Raw genomic sequence first — 20,439 nt, 5'->3', positions numbered from 1 at the left:
TTCGGAAAACTTCGTAACACTCGGAAATGTTCGGATATGTCCTTGTTTCATTTGTGCCAAATATTAGTCACATTTTTATTTTATCATGATTAAAAGTTGTTATTAAAGCTTAATCAAGCCTAGTGATTTTGTTGTGTTTTTGCTCTATAAATCAAGAAGTAACTCGATTATAAGTAGTTTTTTTGTTTAAAAATACTTCATGCAATATATTGCAATACAAATCGCAATACATGCTTTCGCGTCGCAATATATCGCAATATGAAAATTCTCTGCAATACCCACTCCTAGTCAATTCGGAAGCAGATGTGAGAACCCCGGATTCTCACCGCTCGAAACAAACAAACCAAACAAATCAGTACTACAATAGCCTACCAGTACTTCTCCATGTGGGCCCTGAGAGGGTATATTTTGTAGAGTAAAACAAATAAAAACAAATATATCGTAAACATAAGATGAGTCAAATTTTTATCATAAATGGTTACCGTAAAATGTCAACCAATAACTGCTAAGCGCATATTTCACATTTAGATTCAAATTTTACCCGTGAAAGTCCGGGTTAGAATATTGATCTTCAGCAACCCATGCTTGTCGTAAGAGGCGACTAACGGGATCGGGTGGTCAGGCTCGCTGACTTGGTTGACACATGTCATCGATTCCCAATTGCGTAGATCGATGCTCATTATGTTGATCACTGGATTGTCTTGTTCAGACTGGATTATTTACAGACCGCCGCCATATAGCTTGAATGTTGCTGAGTGCGGCGTAAAAATTAAACTCACTCAGTCACTCATTAGATTCAATTTTATTGTTTGCCCTCCAATCAAGTCAATTTTTTCACTGACCTAGCCAAGAAAACAATGACTACTGACTAAACGACCCACATTTCACTGACTATTGACCTGCAACACCCCCACCACCTCTTGTATCAGCTTAATGTCGCAGTGGCGCAAGGCACGGTAACAAAAAGTACCACCGTTTACTTTTATTCGTAAGATTCGAACTCAGAATCGAACCGCTATCTTCTTAGACACTCTATCCACTACACCATGTACTGGGGTCGATTTTAAAACCCGTTTTAAACTGCTGAAACGATATGATAATTCTTTAGTACTTATAGGCACTATTGTTGAAAACAAATGATATATTCTTTCTTAACAGGTCTTAAAAGTAGCGAGAGCCAACATGAGAGATATAATAACGTCTTTAAATCGAAGACCTATTATGTATCTTCCTGCAGGAGGGGCGGTGGGGTAGCCTAGTGGTTCGCTTGTCACGCCGAAGATCCGGGTTCGATTCCCAAAAGGGGTAGAACGTTTGAAGCCCATTTCTGGTGTCCCCCCGCCGTGTTATTGCTGGAATATTGCTAAAAGCGGCGTAAAGTAAACTCACTCACTCACTCTCTACAGGATGACATTGATAATTCCTTAAAGAAAAAGGATAGATGAAATATATATAAAATCAATGTCGGGTGTTTTGACGCAACTGCTAAAAGTGCCGCATTCAAAAATATTTTAAAAAAGAAAAATATTTAAGCCTTTGAATGGCATTTTAGAATCGATGCGCATACAAGGGTGAATTTATGGCTGTCAGCTTCTGTATCAGGAAACATCGTGTTCCTTGTGTTTCGGAAACTGACATCCATAAATTTCCCTTTAAGGAAACTATGCCTTTACTTCATATTTCCTTGATTTGATCAGGCTGTTACACTTTCAAAACGACGTTCGATAAAGACCAGCCAGTTGTAGTGTCAAACAGAAATATCAATTGATCGGTATTTGTAACTTAATGTAACATTTGGTCACGAATATCAATACGTACTACCACAATCGAAACGAGACATCTTGAGATATCGCGAGACTTATTGTCGCCATTTTCAACAATTCATCTTACATCTGTCCCAAGTCTTAATAAGATATTCAGCTACACCCGGTCTTTGTGTCGTGATTTAAATACTTAAACGAATTCCAATATCCCCAAATTGAATGCATTTCAACCACATGTCGCCCATCGTATACGGGAAGACGCCATATTGATATTTATCCATGGACGGTAGGGAGGAAGATTAAACGCTTCGCTAGGATAACGACAAAGGGAGGTTGTCGAGAAATATGTCAACATTTACGGGACAGAGGTAAGATAATCACCCCATTTGTCATCCTTGACAACAGCAGTTTCTAATCGACAGTATTACTTCCACTGTTTGATTCACATTTTGAATTAAGGATTCTTTAAACATATATTCGACGAGGGACTGAATTACATATGGCCTCGTCTAAATACGCTGTCGTTCATGAATTCTATTACTTCTAAACTTCTTTGGTTGTTGATGGTCATTCTAGAAACGGAATGGGTGTAAGGTGGGGGATGAAAAGGGTAATGTGTTCAAGGTTATAGCACACCCATGAAGATCCGGGTTAGAATTGGTCTTCAGCAGCAGAGGCTTGTCGTAAGAGGCGACTAACGGGATCGGGTGGTCAGGCTCCCTGACTTGGTTGACACATGTCATCGTATCCCAGTTACGTAGATCCATGCTCATGATGTTGATCACTGGATTGTCTGGTCCAAACTCGATTATTTACAGACCGCCTTCATATAGCTGGAATATTGCTGAGTGCGGCGAAAAACTAAACTCACTCACTCACTCTTCATATTTCGCTTGGATCGAACTTGCAACCTTGTTATCTGTAGCCCAGTGTGCGAACCACTAGAAACCTGTTCTATTGTATAAACAACTCATTTTCGCCTCACCCCTCATCTGTTACACAACATCTCATGTATATAATCACCCCAAATACTTTCCATGTACCACTTGCTTGACAACGACATTAGAATCTATGTCGAAACGTCGCCTATATAGAATAAAGAAGTTGTATATCCATAAAAATAGTCCTCATTCTTCGACGGAGACGCTGACAAATAATATTGCCACAAGGAATCCATCCTCGATAACCTCCAGGGTATACGTTACGATCACTCTCCACTAAACAGGATGCAAGGAATCGCTTTTCAAGAATATGTACGCCGACAAGAGATATTTTACGATCGCTTCCTAAGGTTAATATTGAACGTGTTTTGCTTTAGATTTGTCTGTCCGTTTATAAGTTGATTTTCAACCTTACCCTCCCTCTCTTGATGACTGTGACTAGGCACGGGAAATGGGATTCACTACCCCTTACAGTTAAAACGTTAGTTTCGGCTGACTTAAAATACTTAAATAACCGTATTCCCGATTCAAGGGAGATAACTGGGCGTAAGAGACCAGAGTCCGCTCTTCAGCTTGGATGGAATTATTGAGATATATTTTGTCTGGATTAACGGGTCTATGCATAGTCCAATAAAAAGACCCCAAAACATATGAACAACAACATGGCAACCCCTGTGCAGATCGTTGGATTTGCAGAACACTTGAATCGTCAGTTGGGCGACGACAGATAAACTTTAAAATCTATAATCAAGCTGAACAAGAGATCAAATGCACTCCGCGAAGTAAGAGCCGTTTTATTGCAACAGAGATCATAATTATCAATAACATAGTCTTGGCTGTTTTTTTAAGCAATTACTAGCGAAATGAGAGGTGGAATATGATTGGTCAATATGATGGTTATATATTGAGACTTCAATTGTGGCGCTACGATCGAGCCACGAAACTCAATCCAAGATCAAAGTAACTGGTTCTGAAAAACAACAACAACAACAACAACAACTACAACAACTCCAAAAACAACGATAACAAAATGACAAATGCAACATAATTCACTTCCTGACACATTAACCTTCAAATAAGCTTAATTATTTACTGGGGCATGCACTGGTGTATTGCTAAAAGCGGCGAGAAAATATACTTACTCACTACTTATTTACTCTTAAAAAGAGACACTCGGAAATAACCTATAATTATCGAAAGGGTTAAGAGAGGTTTCTGGTAATACTTGTAAGATAATAATGGACGTATTGATGGGCCTCACACATTGTACCTATGTGGGAAATCGAACCCGGGTTCTCGGCGTGACGAGCGGAGGCTTAACCACTAGGCTACCCCACCGCCCTTGGACGAATTGGGAACTCTTTAAACTTTACGTATGACGTTTGATGTTGTAACCGCCAACGACCTTGAAGGACGCAGCACCCGCTGCGCAGTTTGTAACATGACTGATGGAGCTGATGACGTCACTTCCGGTATTTTCCAACTGGGGAAATGAAACGATGAATAAGCGAGGATGTTACAATAAAAATATAATTTCAAAAATGAAAATTTCAAAATATTTTCAAATGTTCTTTTCAGGTCCATGTCTTGGGACGCCGTGGACATCACCCGCCTGACGGATCCGTTCTTCGTGTTGAGATTCTGGATGCCGCGTGGGGACACGAGTGCTGACGGTCACGTGACTCTCGCACTGCATGATGGGACATACGTAGGTGGCTATTGGATGGATGGTGTTTTCACAAAAAGCGAAAGTTACAACGATGATGTCAAGCGAGTAGGGTGTAACCCAAATCTGACTCTGAAACTATTTTACAAAACACATCTCCCTAACGATGCTGCTGTGAAAGTGTGGACGAAAAACACGCTCTTTGGTCTCCTGCTGGACCCGGAAGTCACGTGTTCGTCTATTGTATATAGTGCCCTGCTCATAGGTGGCGCTTCACTCGATGGGATGAACTTTGCTGACGTGACTCCTCCTGTTTTGAGGGAATTGGTATTTGGCATGGTACGGAATCAAGTCATGGACCCCGAAGTGGACTGAAAATGGACGCAAGTGACAACCCCGTGTTCTGAAGCTGAGCCCTATCGTGCAATTAGTGTGTATAGTGTCTTCCGAAAACAAAACTAATTATACACAGTTGTGTCGAACATGGATGTGTCCAAAGTACGGTTGTATCGAAGTAAGAGCTGGGTCCCTTCGTATCACATATTTATTCAAATTTTTGGTTGTGTCGAACCTTTGATAACTCGAAGAAATTACAGAGGTCTCTGCAACTTCGACACAACGGTATTTCACTGTATGTTTAAAGAGCTCTGATTGAGAGCACTACCAGTATAGGGACTCGGGGCGGTGGGGTAGCCTAGTGGTTAAAGCGTTCGTTCGTCACACCGACCCGGGTTCGATTCCCCACATGGGTACAATGTGTGAAGCCCATTTCTGGTGTCCCCCGCCGTGATATTGCTGGAATATTGCTAAAACCTGCGTAAAACGCAACTCACTCACTCAAAGAGTACAGGGACTAAAACATAAGGAAATGTGATTGATTCAATCTGTGAGTGAGTGAGGCCAAACAGCTTTGAACAGGGTTGTGTCAGAGTGTAGTTTACAGTTTTAGGACCACCTGAAGTACCGGGGCTCTCACACCTTACCCCGAAACCCACGAATATGGTGCCGAAAAAGTAGAATCACAATCAGTTGGAATGTGGGATTCGAACACAGGATTCCCCGTGAGAAACAAGACTCTAAAAGGCAGCCACATTTGTTTCAAGGCACACGAAACAATGTACAATCTGAATTTTTTTACATTGTGTATTTTGCACTTTTGTTTGTTGGTAAAATCTCTCTAAATGAGATTTTACGAAAACGACTTATCAACGCAATATGCCCCTATTTCATAATACATGCTATAACATATTGGTGTTCACTTTGAAAACGTTTTTTGTGTCAGCTGACATGTTTAATTTTTCATACTCATTTAAGTCTCCTCTGCACTATTCATGACGAGGTCAGATAACTCCATAAAAGGAACATGATATTTATTAATAATTTTTAATCTGACTTTAAGTTCAATAAAGACATTCCGTTGTCCATGTGTCATTCTTGTTGTTTTCGTTCGTGAAAAAAATATGAAGCCCGGATCAGAATATGTCCTAAACATTTCCAGGGATTCCGGATTCGGCTGACTGACTGAGTTTGGTTTTACGCCGCTTTTAGCAATATTCCAGCAACATCACGGCGGGGGACACCAGAAATGGGCTTCACACATTGTACCCTTGTGGGGATTCCGGATTGGAATATGTGTCAAACCCTCCCTGGGTTTTCGGATTCCAATATGTGTCAAACCCTCCCTGGGGTTCCGGATTGGAATATGCCCCAAACCCTCCCTGGGGTTTCGGATTGGAATATGTCCCAAACCCTCCCTGGGGTTTCGGATTTGAATATGTCCCAAACCCTCCCTGGGGTTTCGGATTCGAATATGTGTCAAACCCTCCCTGGGGTTTCGATTTCCCAAACCCTCCCTGGGGTTTCGGACTGGAATATGTGTCAAACCCTTCCTGGGGTTTCGAATTCGAATATGTCCCCGAATATGCCCAAACCCTCCCAGGGGTTTCATTCGAATATGTACCCATGCAGAAAGCCAGGCAGGGTAACATCAAGTACCATCTATTGACGTAATCGGGAATAGATCTCCCGACCTTTTGGTTGGCAGACGCTCTACCCACAAGACCACGACATCTTGTGATCTTGCCCCTTGTGTGTCATGGTGTCCGCAAGTACTCATGCTGTCACGGGTTGTCTTGGTCGATTGCCTGAGAAAAGCCCCGCAGGACAGAAGCCCCACAGACAAAAGCCCCTCGGACAAAAGCCCTTTTGACATAAGCCTCAGACGAAAGCCCAATATGATAATATATACGAAAACAATTCAGATTTAACGAGATTTATTTACATTCTAATATAAAATATCAACATAGCCCTATCCAATCAGAGCATTTGAAAACATATTTCTGACACACCCCTGGCAAACTGGAGACTCCGAGTGTCAACCAGAGCCTAGTCACGTTGAAATCCTTGTATTACACTATTCCAGGATTCACAAATGTTATTTGTCTTGCTTCCCCCGTCCATAGCTGCCTGGTGACTGACTGACTGACTGAGTTTGTTTTTACGCCGCTTTTAGCAATATTCCAGCAACATCACGGCAAGGGACACCAGAAATGGGCTTCACACATTGTACCCATGTGGGGATTCGAACCCGGGTCTTCGGCGTGACGAGCCAACGCTTTAACCACTAGGCTACCCCACCGCCCCCTGCCTGGTGCACATTCCACACTGGTGGTGGAAACAGGGGAGGAGTTATTTTTACTATGGGGCTTTTGCCCCAAAGGGCTTTTGTCCGAGGGGCTTTTGTCTATTGGGCTTCGGTCCTGCAGGGCTTTTGTCTGTCAACCCCTTGGTCCGGTTTCATCAGTGACAGAACTAGGTCGTAAAAGGCAAACCACATACTCCGATATGATGATGTCGGTGAGAGTGAGTGAGGCATTCACATAGTATATTTGATTGCTGTATCTCAGAACAAACTAAAACTGCTAGTTCCGGCTGTAGATGATTATGGCTGCGCGATTGTTATGATGTGGATGTTTCAATATATGAGCCTGAACGCTGTGCTTGTTTGGTTGTTGGTCAACTCTACATTCAGCAATATTCCAGCTGTATGGTGCCGGTCTGTAAATAATCGAATCTGAATCAGACGACCCAGTGATCCACATCATGAACATCGATCTACGCAATCGGGATACAATGAGATGTGTCAACCAAGTCAGCGAGTCTGACCACCCGATCCCCTTAGTCGCCTCTTACGACAAGGTTGGTTTGCTGAAGACCAATATTCTAACTTGGATCTTCACAGGGCATGAACCATGTGGCACTTAAATGGATGGACCATCAAACGAATATTTGTGTTCTGTATTTATACAAATTTGTATTTGTGGAAAAGAAAGAAGGCGAGTCGTTTTAGAAAGCTGTGACAACAAAACATGATGTGTCGATTTAACATTGTGGTGCCCTTCCATAGCATCCCCGTAATATTCCAGTTACTACAAGGGGTGACAGCATACATCCTCCATCACTCATCCACTGGAGGATTCAGTATGTCACGTCTAACGACAAATATGGGGTGTTGAGGACTAATTCTAACCCAGAACCCCTGAAAGTCCGGGTTAGAATAAACCTTCAGTAACCCATGCTTTTCGTACGAGGCGACTAACGGGATCGGGTGGCGAGGCTCAGTTGCGCAGATCGATGCTCATGCTGTTGATTACTGGATTGTCTGGTCCAGACTCGATTATTTACAGACCGCAGCCATATAGCTGGAATATTGCTGAGTGCGGCGTAAAACTAAACTCATTCACTAACCCGGATCTTCACAGGTCATGAACCATGTGGCACTTATAAGGATAGACCAGCAAATGAATATTTGTGTCCAGAGTTTTTCCTTTGCTTTTATACATTTTGAAATTTCCAAATCGTGGTAGAAAGAAATTAAGCCGAATCGTTTTAGAAAGCTGCGACAATAAAACATTATGTTGATTTAACATTGTGCATGACGCGCATCCACAACCTCCCCGTTATACTGCAGTCAGATTACAACCTCCCCGTTATACTGCAGTCAGATTACTACACGGGGCAGTGGAACATCCGTCCATTACTCATCCACTGGAGGATTCTGGAGTAGGATTAGTCTCAAGTGCTTCTCATACACTGACATTATGGGGACCGACTGGTTATAATAAAATGTCGTAAACAGTCACCAGGGGCCCGTTTCACAAAGCGATCGTAGCGCTACGATCGCTTTGTGAAACAAGACCCAGGCCCCGATTTCTCGAAACAAACTTAAGTTTTTACTCAAATTTCAAACTGAGTTTGACAATTTGAAACAGCTGAATTTTTAACTCAGCTGCATTTTTAAAATAAAAAAGCCCAAACAACTTAAGTATTCACCAAACTCAAATTGTCTACAATGTTTGAGTTTAATATTTATTATCGATTTCAGTTCAACATGGGAAATGGGTTTTCTCAAAACTCAGACTTAAGTTTGTTTCGAGAAATCGCGGCGAGGTCACGACGTGCACAGAGCGTTATCCCCTCAAAGATCTGTGGTTTGTCAGCGTTAAACCCCTGTGTTTCACCAAAGTGGTGGGCGGTGGGGAAGTATGGTGGTTACAGTATTCTCTTGTCACACCCCAAACCCGGGTTCAGTTCACCACATGGGTACAATACGTGAGAAAGACGGTGATTGATGGTATGAAGAACGGAGTATGGAAAATGGCTGATCGTATAAAGACTGAGTGAGTTTAGTTTTACGCCGCTTTTAGCAATATTCGAGCTATATCACGGCGGGGACATCAGAAATGGGCTTCACACATTGTACCCATGTGGGGAATGGAACCTGGCCTTTCGAGGTGACGAGCGGACGCTTTAACCACTAGGCTACCCCACCGCCCGATCGTATGAAGAACGGAGTATGACGAATGACTGATCGTATGAAGAGTGAGTGAGTGAGTTCGGTTTTAAGCCGCTTTTAGCAATAGTCCAGCAATATCACGGCGGGGGACACCAGAAATGGGCTGATCGTATGAAGAACAGCGTATGACGAATGACTGATCGTATGAAGAGTGAGTTTGGTTTTAAGCCGCTTTTAGCAATATTTTAGCAATATCACGGGCGGGGGACACCAGAAATGGGCTGATCGTATGAAGAACAGAGTATGACAAATGATTAATCATATTTGCGATCCTGTACTTCAGGAAATCAACATGCCGCCATTTACTGACTTAATGGTCAAACCATGAGGATTGGAGGGTTTCCTTGTTTCTTTAACCTGAAGACGTTAGTGTGGACTACATTGAAACTAGACACCCTTGTAAACACAACAGAGTACACTTCCGATAACCATCTGACACTCTCCCACGCCAACTGTCATTATGAACAAATCGGTAAGTGTTAAAAATACATAATTAACACCAGAAATAATGTCTTCGGAACTTATAAATCACACCGAATTATGTACACACTTGCCAGATATAGGCGTATTCTGAACATTATCTAAGAGACGATTGGATTTGATCGGTCTAATGTAGGACAGACGCCATGAAGCCAGGTTTCTGTGTCAACACGATAGACAGTGTGCAGTGCTAGGTCCTGTAGATTAATAACAATGCCTGTAAGCGTTTCTTCTGTCCAGGCCCCGATTTTCGAAACAACCTTATGTTTTACTCAAATTTCAAACTGAGTTTGACAATTTGAAACAGCTGAATTTTAAATTCAACTGCATTTTTAAAATATAACAGCCCAAACAACCTAAGTAATCCACCCACCAAACTCAAATTGTCTAGTATGTTTGAGTTTAATATCAATTTCAGTTCATTCTGCTACATGCATTTTCTCTATTTGAGTAAAAACTCGAACTTAAGTCAAAACTTAGACTTAAGTTTGTTTCGAGAAACTGGGGCATTAGACTTTATGGGTGACAACTCTTGTTTCATGCAAAGAAAACCGCCTCCGTGGTGTAGTGGTTAGAGCGTCCGCCCGGAGAGCGGAAGGTCGCGGGTTCGATCCCCGACCGCGTCATACCAAAAGACGTTAAAATATGGTACTTGTTGGTCCCTGCCTGGCGCTCGGCATTAATGGGTACAACAAGGACTGATCGGCTCGGACTGGTCGGCTCGGAGTCAGTATAATGTGTCTGAGTGGGGTATTCATGCTTCACTGCGGCATGGTATCTCAGTGGGTCTAGCACTATAAAACCAGCTTAAGTCTGGGCTCGTACAAGCAGCCGAATATACACATACACACGCATGCACGTCGTCATATGAGCGAAATATTCTCAAGCACGACGTAAAACCCAATTTCACCTCACCTCACCTCTTGCAAAGAACGACGCTTCAGTGTAGATTCATATACCACTACAAAGCTAAAAGTGATTGCACTCAAGTCATGAGAAGTATATATACATACGAATATACAATGTTATTTAGAAAGCGGTCAAATGTAACACGTTATAGTTTGGATTACACTTTTTCAGTACTTCAACGTACCAAACTATGAATATACAATGCCATTTAGAAAGTGGTTAAGTGGGTTAAACGTCTGACTTTGTGTGCTGGCGATTACGTGCTTGACTCTGAGGGCGTGGGTTCGAATCCCGGATGGGACTCCACCCATCGAAAGTACGAGAATCTATACTTTACTGAGATCATCAGAGATCATCAGAGATCTAGGGCACTGCATACCATGAACCTTCTAGGAACTATTCAAGCTATAGTGAGTGAGTGAGTGAGTTTAATTTTATGCCACGCTCAGCAATATTCCAGCTATATGGCGGCGGTCTGTAAATAATTGAGTCTGGACGAGACAATCCAGTGATCAACAGCATGAGCATCGATCTGCCCAAGTGGGAACCGATGACATGTGTCAACCAAGTCAGCGAGCCTGACCACCCGATCGCGTTAGTCAAGCACGGGTTACTGAAGATCAATATTCTAACCCGGACCTTCACGGGTATTCAAGCTATATACTTTAACTGTTATCTCTCTATCAGCTTGTTTTTTTTTTTACTGTTTTCACTATTTAGGGGACAACACTTAGTACCTACATCCAAATATGTGTCACTTATTATCAATTACATGCTGTTGTTAATGTCTAGTGATGACGTACTCTGTGCTCTGTTGCAGAGAGTTTCTAGTGATGACGTACTCTGTGCGCTGCTGTAGAGAGTTTCTAGTGATGACGTACTCCGTGCCCTGTTGTAGGGAGTTTCTAGTGATGACGTACTCTGTGCGCTGTTGTAGGGAGTTCCTAGTGATGACGTACTCTGTGCGTTGTTGTAGGGAGATCCTAGTGATGACGTACTCTGTGCGCTGTTGTAGAGAGTTTCTAGTGATGACGTACTCTGTGCGCTGTTGTAGGGAGCTTCTAGGGATGACGTACTATGTACTCTGTTGCAGATGTTGTGGAGGGGAGCCTGGCTGTCCCTGTTGTTAGTTGGCCTAACTGCGTCCCAAGGACAAAACCTTATGGGTAGGCTATAACATCATCATCATTAATAACACTATCATTATCCTCCACATATCCCTCATCATCACCATCACCATCATCATCATCATCATCATCATCATCATCATCATCATCATCATCATCATCATCATCATCATCATCACCATCATCACATCAATGTCGGCTTTTATTGTCTAAATCAGTATTTGTTTAATGTAGTATGACAGATATGTACCACTGATTGCAATTCGTATCATGGGTACCATAAAGTGGTAAATGATTATTGTATTGAGAACATTTAATGTAATTTATAACAATGACCCATGTTCATTGTGTACCTCATGTATTGTACACATACATTGAGTTATCGCCCTTGATGAATTATTTATGTAATCCAGACAATCGTTTTATGCCTCATTGACAAAGATATTTATATATGTGAATGCGAATATGTACTTGTGTGTGAAAGATGTATCATGTTTTTAGCATGTTATCTTATGTTATTGTTTTGCGTATGGCTGGGTGTCGTTACCTCTCTTGCTACCTATGCAGATAAAACCTCACACCCATGGCCTGTGTTTGGACGTTCTTTATATACCATTGTAAACCAAAGCCACTGTGTTCTTTAATCTGATTGGTTGATAAACATGATCAAATGCACTCTCCTACCCAGAGTTCCATGCGGCAAGCCAGCATAGTATCTCTGCCACAGGCCAGAAAAATGTGACGATTCGTCACATTTTGCACCGTCCATTCAATAAAATTTACATATTTCTCAAATCTTTTATTTTTGACGAGTCTACACAACTAATTAAACATCTTTGATAGAATGGTTTAGTTTCATTGAGAAAATATCCTAAAACATGTAACACTATTTCGATTTGCGTAGCGATCCTTTGTTTACAGAGGTTGTACGGCTCCACGTGCTGTCATCGAAGCTGACGGAGAGCAAACGATGCAGCCAGTTTCATGTCTAAATATGTACTGTCCTAGACCTAACTGTCGCAGTTGTGGAAGAATATATATGTGACAATGTAAAACATTATGAAGAGAGCGCCGAAAAGCTTGCCTAAGACCAGTCTCTTCTTATTATGAATATGCGCGTTTGATTACAAACAAGAGAAAAGTCCGGTCACGTGATATGCAAATTAGCCTGTGGCAGTGATGTTATGTTAAGTCATCGCTGTGTCGGAGTGGATCAAATGGTATTCGATTCCCGGAAATTCGCTGCGTATTAATACATACAAACATCGCTCACACCATTGTATTGTTACGTCGTCAGCTGTGATGACGTCATTCAAATCATATTGTTACGTAAAGTCGGAATGACGTCACAAATGAGCAGTTCAAGATGCTACCATGGGAGACAGCCGAAACGGCCGGTTGATGACATTTCACTGCTGTACCCGTACTCGATGTCAATGAGTGCAGACACAAAAACGCGTGTGGATCATTTGGTTTACTTTTGTGTTTACAATGTCGATAAACATCATGTGATGGCCAATTTCCGGGTGTTATTGAGTATTTGAAGCACGGGAATATTTGACGCCGGAGGTTTCAAATGAAATATTCCCGTGCTTCAAATACTCAATAACACTCGGAAATTGGTCAACACATGATGTTTATCTCCTAAGTCACTACCCAGTTACAGTAGTTCAGGTTTCTATATATTCATGTTCAGGAACCGTTCGGTGTTTGGAGTGTGCGGACGCAAGATCTCCAGCGGACTGTGACAATTGGGCGCTTTGTGGACGATCGCAGGTAACCACTGATCACATGAGGCATGGGACACAAGTCTGGCGAAGGGAAAAGGCGTTTCTCGCGGAGTGCACGCCATGGACGACGGCCATCTCGGTCGCTCGCTCGCTCGCTCGCTCGCTCGCTCGCTCGCTCGCTCGCTCGCTCGCTCGCTCGCTCGCTCGCTCGCTCGCTCGCTCGCTCGCTCGCTCGCTCGCTCGCTCGCTCGCAAACATTGTGTACGTGTTGCAATAACACCCCAGATATCGTACCCAATTACAACATTGCTAGCAAAATATTTACGTTCTTTTAATAGTCTCAAAACACCAGGTGTGTACTTTCTATTAGAGAAGATTAGAACTGGTCCTCGGTAACCATACTTGTAAGAGGATCGGGTGGTCAGACTGGCTAATCAGGATGACACATGTCATCGTATCCAACTTCGTAGATCGATGCTCATGCTGTTGATCACTGGATTGTCTGGCCCCGAGTTGATTATTTACAAACTGCCGCCATATAGCTGGTAAATTACAAAACTACTTATGGCATCGTACACATTATGTAACCACGAGGATAGACGAACCCTTTAATTCAGGTGGACGAGCTAGACGCAGTAACCGCTGTGCTACCTAACTGTCTCCATACGTGACATATAAAAGCATTATTCAGTGGTATAGTTGTCTCCTTACAGATATGTTTCACCAGGGAGTACATCGACCGGAACGGAGAAAGAGCGTTCGACATGGGCTGTGAGGATAAAACGGTAATCCTATAGTGAGATTAGATGTGAGTGAGTTTAGTTTTACGCCGCTTTTAGCAATATTCCAGCAATATCACTGCGGGGGACACGGAAAATCAGCGGGCCTTCGGCGTTACTAGGCTAGCCTCCTCTCCTCGCTGTGAACAGTATTTCTGTCGGCCTGTCTTCTGTCTGTATTTCAGTTACATGATAGTGCGACAGTTTGGTGTGAAAAGAGTGAACTTGTATAGATAGATCCGACTCGTGAAGATCCGGGTTAGAAATGGCCTTTACCAACCCATGCTTGTCGTAAGAGGCGACCAACGGGACAGGATTTTGACACATGTCACTGTATCCCAATTGCGTTGTTCAATGCTGAAGCTGTTGATCACTGGATTGTGTGGTCCAGACTTGATTATTTGCAGACCGCCGCCAAGTAGCTGGAACATTGCTGAGTGCGGCATTAAACAGCAAACAAAGATAGATACATATCCCACTCATTCCTATTTCTATTTTCATATTTATATGATCCAAATAATCATGTCAAATTGTCTTAAAGTATATGTTTCGTTCATGTGATGTGAATTGTCCATTAAACGCTGCATTAACCGAGAAGGAGAGATCGATCACCTTGACCTTTCTTTTAAAAAAATGACGTTTCGTCTATCGAGTCCATTACTTTAAAATTTCAGAGATGTGACTTGTTCATAAGTGCCAAGATACTTATCGGGAAACGAAAGACAGACGACCTTGAACTTGGGGATGAGAATGACGTAGTTGTTCCTCCTCCAGAGAAGTGCTACCAGTGCTGCCCACAGAACGACTGCAACGCCAGACTCTGCCCTGGCGTCACAGGCGGGGTAACTCCTACCGTTACATCCGGGTCACCTTCTTGTGAGTCATTTCTTCATTCGTTGAAGTACAGTGAGTGAGTGTTGTTTGATGCCGCTTTATGGGGCGTGGTGGGCGAGCTGGCTGAAGCGCCAGGCTAGTGATCCAGCGAGCTTGGGGTGTAGGGATCGAGCCCACCTGTGACCGGGTGTAAAAACCTTTAAGTCAACTTTGTGTGCAGACTCTTTCAGTGTTGTCACAACCCCTAGTGTACAGTACACAACCCTGTGCACTTAAAAGAACCCACGAATCCGTTGGTAAATGACCAGATGGTGGCCACATGAATACATGCAAATGTGCTTCGGTAGAACCATGAACAGTCATAAAGGTATTTGTCTGTTTTTTAGATGACATGGTTCTGTTACGCTAACGAAAACATATAGGCATCTCACCGGACCGAAATCCTAGTAACAAGTGAAAAACACAAGAAAAGTCCTAACATTTTTTACAAACAAAACACATCTTTCATTCGCAATCCGTTTTGAAAAGCACTTCCGTCAACATCCTCGGTTCTCAAATGAATTATATATCGATACAATAATCTTAGGACCTATTCGATTATGGTAAACCGGTTTTGGTTTCTCGAAAACCATGAACTCGATTATGTCGAAACCTAAAACTGGGTTCTGAAACTTCGAAACCATCTCGGAGGCAGGTTTCGCAGTTTCGGTTTCGCGTTCTGTCAAAACAAATATGGCGGAAATGAAGTTCAGCTGATCTTGGTGGCAAAATAGAGCAGCAGTTTCTGTAACCAAAATAATAATAAAAATCATCTGAGAAAATTTTATTTAAAACCCCAGTCTATTGAATATGACTATTTTATGTAACTTGTATACATAAATTGCTTGTAACAGTATAATTACATATACGCAAATATTTACCTCCAAAAGCATCTCATCTCTTTATTATTTATAAAATGACAAAAAATATTACCTTCGGCCATGCTGTCATTCAATTCGCTCCACATATACAGTAGCAGAGACATTTTTTTGAGTCCATTTTAAAACCTGATGGTGAAACCATCCACTCGTTTATAAAACTAGAAACTAGTTTCACTTTGAAACCATGTATCCGAAACTGGACACTCGTTTATAACAGCAGAAAACATTTTCAGAAATCATAACCAGTTTCACAATAATCGAACAGGCCCTAAAATACCCTCTTAAATTTGTGAAAACTTCATACCCCGGGTAGGTGTGTCCGACCACCCAACAGTATTAAAGAGAGAATTTCAACCGTGGCTGTAAGCATGGTACCAACTCACGTTTTTATACGAATATTACAATCATTGTTAATATCGGTTTGACAATCTGACCTTTGATATGTGGTTATTACAACCCTGGATATATTTGCCGACCTCACCTTAACAACCCATGGAAGTGTGCCTGATGTAAGCACTACATCCTAAGCAGTGTGTTTGACAACCTCACCTGTTATATCTAAGCACTACAACCCGAGTATGTTTGCCCAGCTTGCCCCCCTACATTTCTTACCGGACCCTCCAGCTGTTACTACGTGGCCAACTGGACGGTCACGTGGGAGGCTGCTCGACTGGACTGTGCAAGACGAGGGTCCGACCTGGTATCCATCCACACCAGTCGGGAGCAGACCTTCCTGGCCAACCTACTGAATGAAACTCAAGGTAAGCATGCAAGGGAAAGTGTCATTGATGTCAATTGAACATGGTCCTACCAAAGGACCACCTTGTTGCTTACTCGATAGAGCCTCTGCCGGACGGTGGTTCGATCCCCGGCCACGTCTAAAACAAAAGATGGTACTTGTTGTTGCCTTGCCTCCAAGGGGATAAAACAAGGACTAGTTGAGTCGGAGTGGGTATACTGTGTTTACATGGGGTACCAGTGTTAAACTACGTCGTTCTATCTCAGAAGGTTAGCCTTATAACCTACAGCCCGACCGTGTATAAGCGGCCTCATGCGTACATTCACGTGGCTGTGTAATTGACATAATCTGGAATGCAAAGCATACCTTTTTCAATCTGATCTTTCTACCAACATTTCAAAGAGCATCGTACGATTCAAAATTATTTGATAAGGGTTGCAGGAATCTAGGCCAAAGTAAAGATTCCAGTTTTTTGTTGTAGAATGTTTAGAGGAGTTTTCCAACTCTTTACGCATCAGTAACCAAAATATTCTCCAGAAGTCGGGGATATTGAACCTAAAGGGTGACCGTGACAGCCAAGACTTTGTGGACATCCTTTGTTGTCATATGCTTTCGTCATGTTTCACATTTGCAGCCACAGACCACCTTACTTAAAGCTACAGGACCAATGTATCAACGCTGTCATGTTTCACATTTCATTTTTGCCATTGTTGTCACACACCTCCTAATCCGGCTGCTGGAATGGAGGAGTACGGATGTTTCATATTTCATCTATCACATATCGTGATTCCCATTTCATGTTTCCCTTTGTAGCTACACACCACCCAACCCGGGACGGGAGGAATTGATATAGTTCTAAGGGAGTAAAAATGTTTCCAGGTCATGTTTCCCATTGAAGCTACCAACCACCCAGCCCTGGGCTACTGGGCGGGAGGAGTGGTCGGGACGGCTACCAAGGAGTGGATATGGGGAAAAAGAGTAAAGGTGTTTCACATGTCATGATTCACATTTCATGTTTACCATTGAAGCTACCTACCACCCAGCCCTGGGCTACTGGACGGGAGGAGTGGTCGTGACGGCTACCAAGGAGTGGATATGAGGGAAAAGGAGGAAAGGTGTTTCACATGTCGTGATTCCCATTTTATGTTTCCCATTGCAGCTACCTACCACCCAGCCCAGGGCTACTGGACAGGGGGAGTCTACGTGACAGCTACCAAGGAGTGGATATGGGTGGACATGACTAAGGCCGCGTTCACAACCTGGGGTCCAGGGCAACCGGCCACCCAAAACTATGACCAGAGAGTTCTTCTGCACAACCCATTCAAGTACCCCACCTTTGGCGGGTGGCAGTGGGCCATTGCTTTCCATACAACTGGAATGGGTTTCATCTGTGAAAGGGATTTCGTATAAGCTTTAATAAATCTATCGAATTGTTCAAGGATTATTATCTTCGTGTTAATGAATGTTGTATAAAGGGTTTCAATTATTAATCTCTTCGTGTTAATGAACAAATACTCTCAAAGTCCAGTCAAAATGTGACAAAACCTCCAAATAATTGGTACAGAAATGATTTGAGTGTTTTCAACATGTTTAAAATATGACTAATGAGTATTAAAAAGTCCTCCCTTGAAATATGATGCTAAGTCCTATTTTTTGGGGTGGTGGTAAAATGTTTAAAAATTGAAATCTACAATAAATAATTGCTTAAATCTCATATTGAGACACAAATTTTCCTTTATATATATATATTCAAATTGGTACAGAAATGATTTGAGTATTCATTCATAAACTTTGAACAGAGAGAGAGATCAAGTTATGAACTTGAGCCCTGTGCTATTTTAAGATGTTGAAATGTGTATTTATTGTTTCCTTGGCAATACGTTTGACTTTGTCAATGGTAGTATACTTGTAACGGCTATATCTAAAGCCAATAGGAGTTCAATTCAGAAACTAAGTGGTGCCTTTGCTCTCCAGGTATTTGTCCATGACACTAGGTTTAGGTTTACTAAAAGAAGAGTGTATTTATTGCTATAGACTGAAATCCACATCAATATGTTTCTGCTGTAACCTCATGGAACCGATTGAAGTACACGGGCCAGATCATGCTTGACGGAACTTCCATGTTAACATATGGGTGACAAATTCTCACAGTAAATCCATTACAGTGTCCTATGTGAGATATTTCTGCCAAATACAACCAGCTGACTTCCACGTGAATATGAATTTGTGTAGATAACTTGACTCTGGTTAACCTAATATATGTGGCTTGTCGAAGTGTGTACCGACATTGTACGTCTTTGTCTTGGCCGCTCACAAACACGTAAGTTGAGCAAATACAGATTTGAGTCTGGGATTCAGGTTGACCATAGGCACGAAGGTGACATAACTCAATACTGAGAATGATAGTCTTACGACTCATTTTATATTCCACATGAATCGTTCAAGACATCAAGCAATTTGATTCAGCATCTCCGTAACATATGAACCCAGGACATATGAACCCCATCCCTTTTAGCACATCATTCTTGACAAACAGTCACCTAATTGGCAAAAACGTCATCGGTATGCGTTAATCCATGTTCTCAGACTGATCTACACTATCTGTTGCAGATTGAATGAACTGACCCTGTGTACACCCTTTTTCGGAAGCGTTGCACTTAGCTCCTTCCTCTGTAACTAGAGATTGAAATAATGAACAAGATATTATTTATCATATCTGCTGGCTTGAACTATAGTAATGGTGACCCTGAACACCAAGGGCTTGACAGAGATACCCTTGGTCTCATAGTCTGTATATTTGAATTAATTTTGAGTATCATGCTTGGTGACAATGCTATTCCAAGCAAACCTTAACAGTAACAGAAGATATTCTGAGTAAAGGAAGTCCAATAATTTGAAGGGTTGTGTTCAGGTTAACCTGAATATTTGAGATGTGGTTGGGCGATTTGGTTCAACGGTGCTTGCAATAGTTTTCCACTTTCCGGTACATCAAATTGTACAAGATTTCATGACAGTTACCCCCAACGACATGTAATACCATGGGATATATAGTCATCCCTGTGTCAGTCAGAGATCTTTTCGTTTCCTGAGCAAAATTTAAGGATGGTTGATAAACAAGCATGAACCACCTTCTATTTAAGTATTTGACATATTTAAATTATTTGTCCATTAGTTATTTCAGTTTCAAAAATACCAATATTGTAAAATTTCGTACTAGCAGTAGAAAGGACAATACTGGTTGTGCTTTCAAAACCTTTATAGAGCTTTGATCAAGTAGCCTATCACCCGCGAAGATCAAGTTTAGAATGGATCTTCAGCAACCCATGCTTGTCGTAAGAGGCGAATAATGGGATCGGGTGGTCAGGCTTGCTGACTTGGTTGACAGGTGTCAACGTATCCCAATTGCGTAGATCGATGCTCATGCTGTTGAACACTGGATTGTCTGGTCCAGACTTGATTATTTACAGACCGCCGCCATATAGCTAGAATATTGTTGAGTGCGGCGTAAAACTAAACTCACTAACTACAAGGAGCCTAAGTTAATGATTTTTCCAATTTTAAGAAAAAGATGTTTTTCAGTAAAAATATGTGTTATATCTTATTTATGTGAATCAGTTTAAATTCTTTTCATGAAGATTTCAGTCCGTTTTCAAATGATTGTCAATGATTTCAAATCAGATAAAAACATACCAGTTA

General features: G+C 42.0%; 2 protein-coding genes across 3 annotated transcripts; both read left to right on the top strand.

The window, feature by feature from the left end:
* The first annotated feature begins 1,979 nt into the window (after positions 1-1,979).
* On the top strand, positions 1,980-4,820 carry LOC124288281. The gene is made up of 2 exons (XM_046724794.1): positions 1,980-2,131; positions 4,283-4,820. The coding sequence occupies exons 1-2, from the start codon at positions 2,109-2,111 to the stop codon at positions 4,743-4,745; spliced, it is 486 nt and encodes a 161-aa protein (XP_046580750.1). The 5' UTR covers positions 1,980-2,108; the 3' UTR covers positions 4,746-4,820.
* A 4,793-nt stretch (positions 4,821-9,613) lies between these two features.
* LOC124288294 lies at positions 9,614-18,184 on the top strand. Of its 2 annotated transcripts, none has more exons than XM_046724813.1 (7): positions 9,614-9,697; positions 11,708-11,780; positions 13,438-13,517; positions 14,185-14,256; positions 14,925-15,126; positions 16,595-16,765; positions 17,772-17,857. In XM_046724813.1, the coding sequence occupies exons 1-7, from the start codon at positions 9,686-9,688 to the stop codon at positions 17,840-17,842; spliced, it is 681 nt and encodes a 226-aa protein (XP_046580769.1). In that variant the 5' UTR covers positions 9,614-9,685; the 3' UTR covers positions 17,843-17,857. The 2 variants fall into 2 exon arrangements, with proteins under 2 accessions (XP_046580769.1, XP_046580768.1); XM_046724812.1 differs by lacking the exon at positions 17,772-17,857 and adding an exon at positions 17,903-18,184 and having other exon boundaries at positions 9,619-9,697.
* The last annotated feature ends 2,255 nt before the right edge of the window (positions 18,185-20,439 follow it).

The sequence above is a fragment of the Haliotis rubra genome, unplaced genomic scaffold, assembly GCF_003918875.1.
Source record: "Haliotis rubra isolate DU_JTF1 unplaced genomic scaffold, ASM391887v1 Scf414, whole genome shotgun sequence".
NCBI lineage: Eukaryota > Metazoa > Mollusca > Gastropoda > Lepetellida > Haliotidae > Haliotis > Haliotis rubra.
Note: the sequence above shows the minus strand (reverse complement) of the source record. Positions and strands in the feature narration are given on the sequence as shown.

Excerpts from the sequence above, each read along its gene's own strand:
- LOC124288281 (XM_046724794.1), top strand. The coding sequence starts at position 2,109 with ATGTCAACATTTACGGGACAGAG. Across the intron at positions 2,132-4,282 it reads TCAACATTTACGGGACAGAG|GTCCATGTCTTGGGACGCCG; the intron begins GTAAGATAATCA and ends TGTTCTTTTCAG.
- LOC124288294 (XM_046724812.1), top strand. Across the intron at positions 11,781-13,437 it reads CCAAGGACAAAACCTTATGG|GAACCGTTCGGTGTTTGGAG; the intron begins GTAGGCTATAAC and ends ATTCATGTTCAG. Across the intron at positions 14,257-14,924 it reads TGGGCTGTGAGGATAAAACG|AGATGTGACTTGTTCATAAG; the intron begins GTAATCCTATAG and ends TTAAAATTTCAG.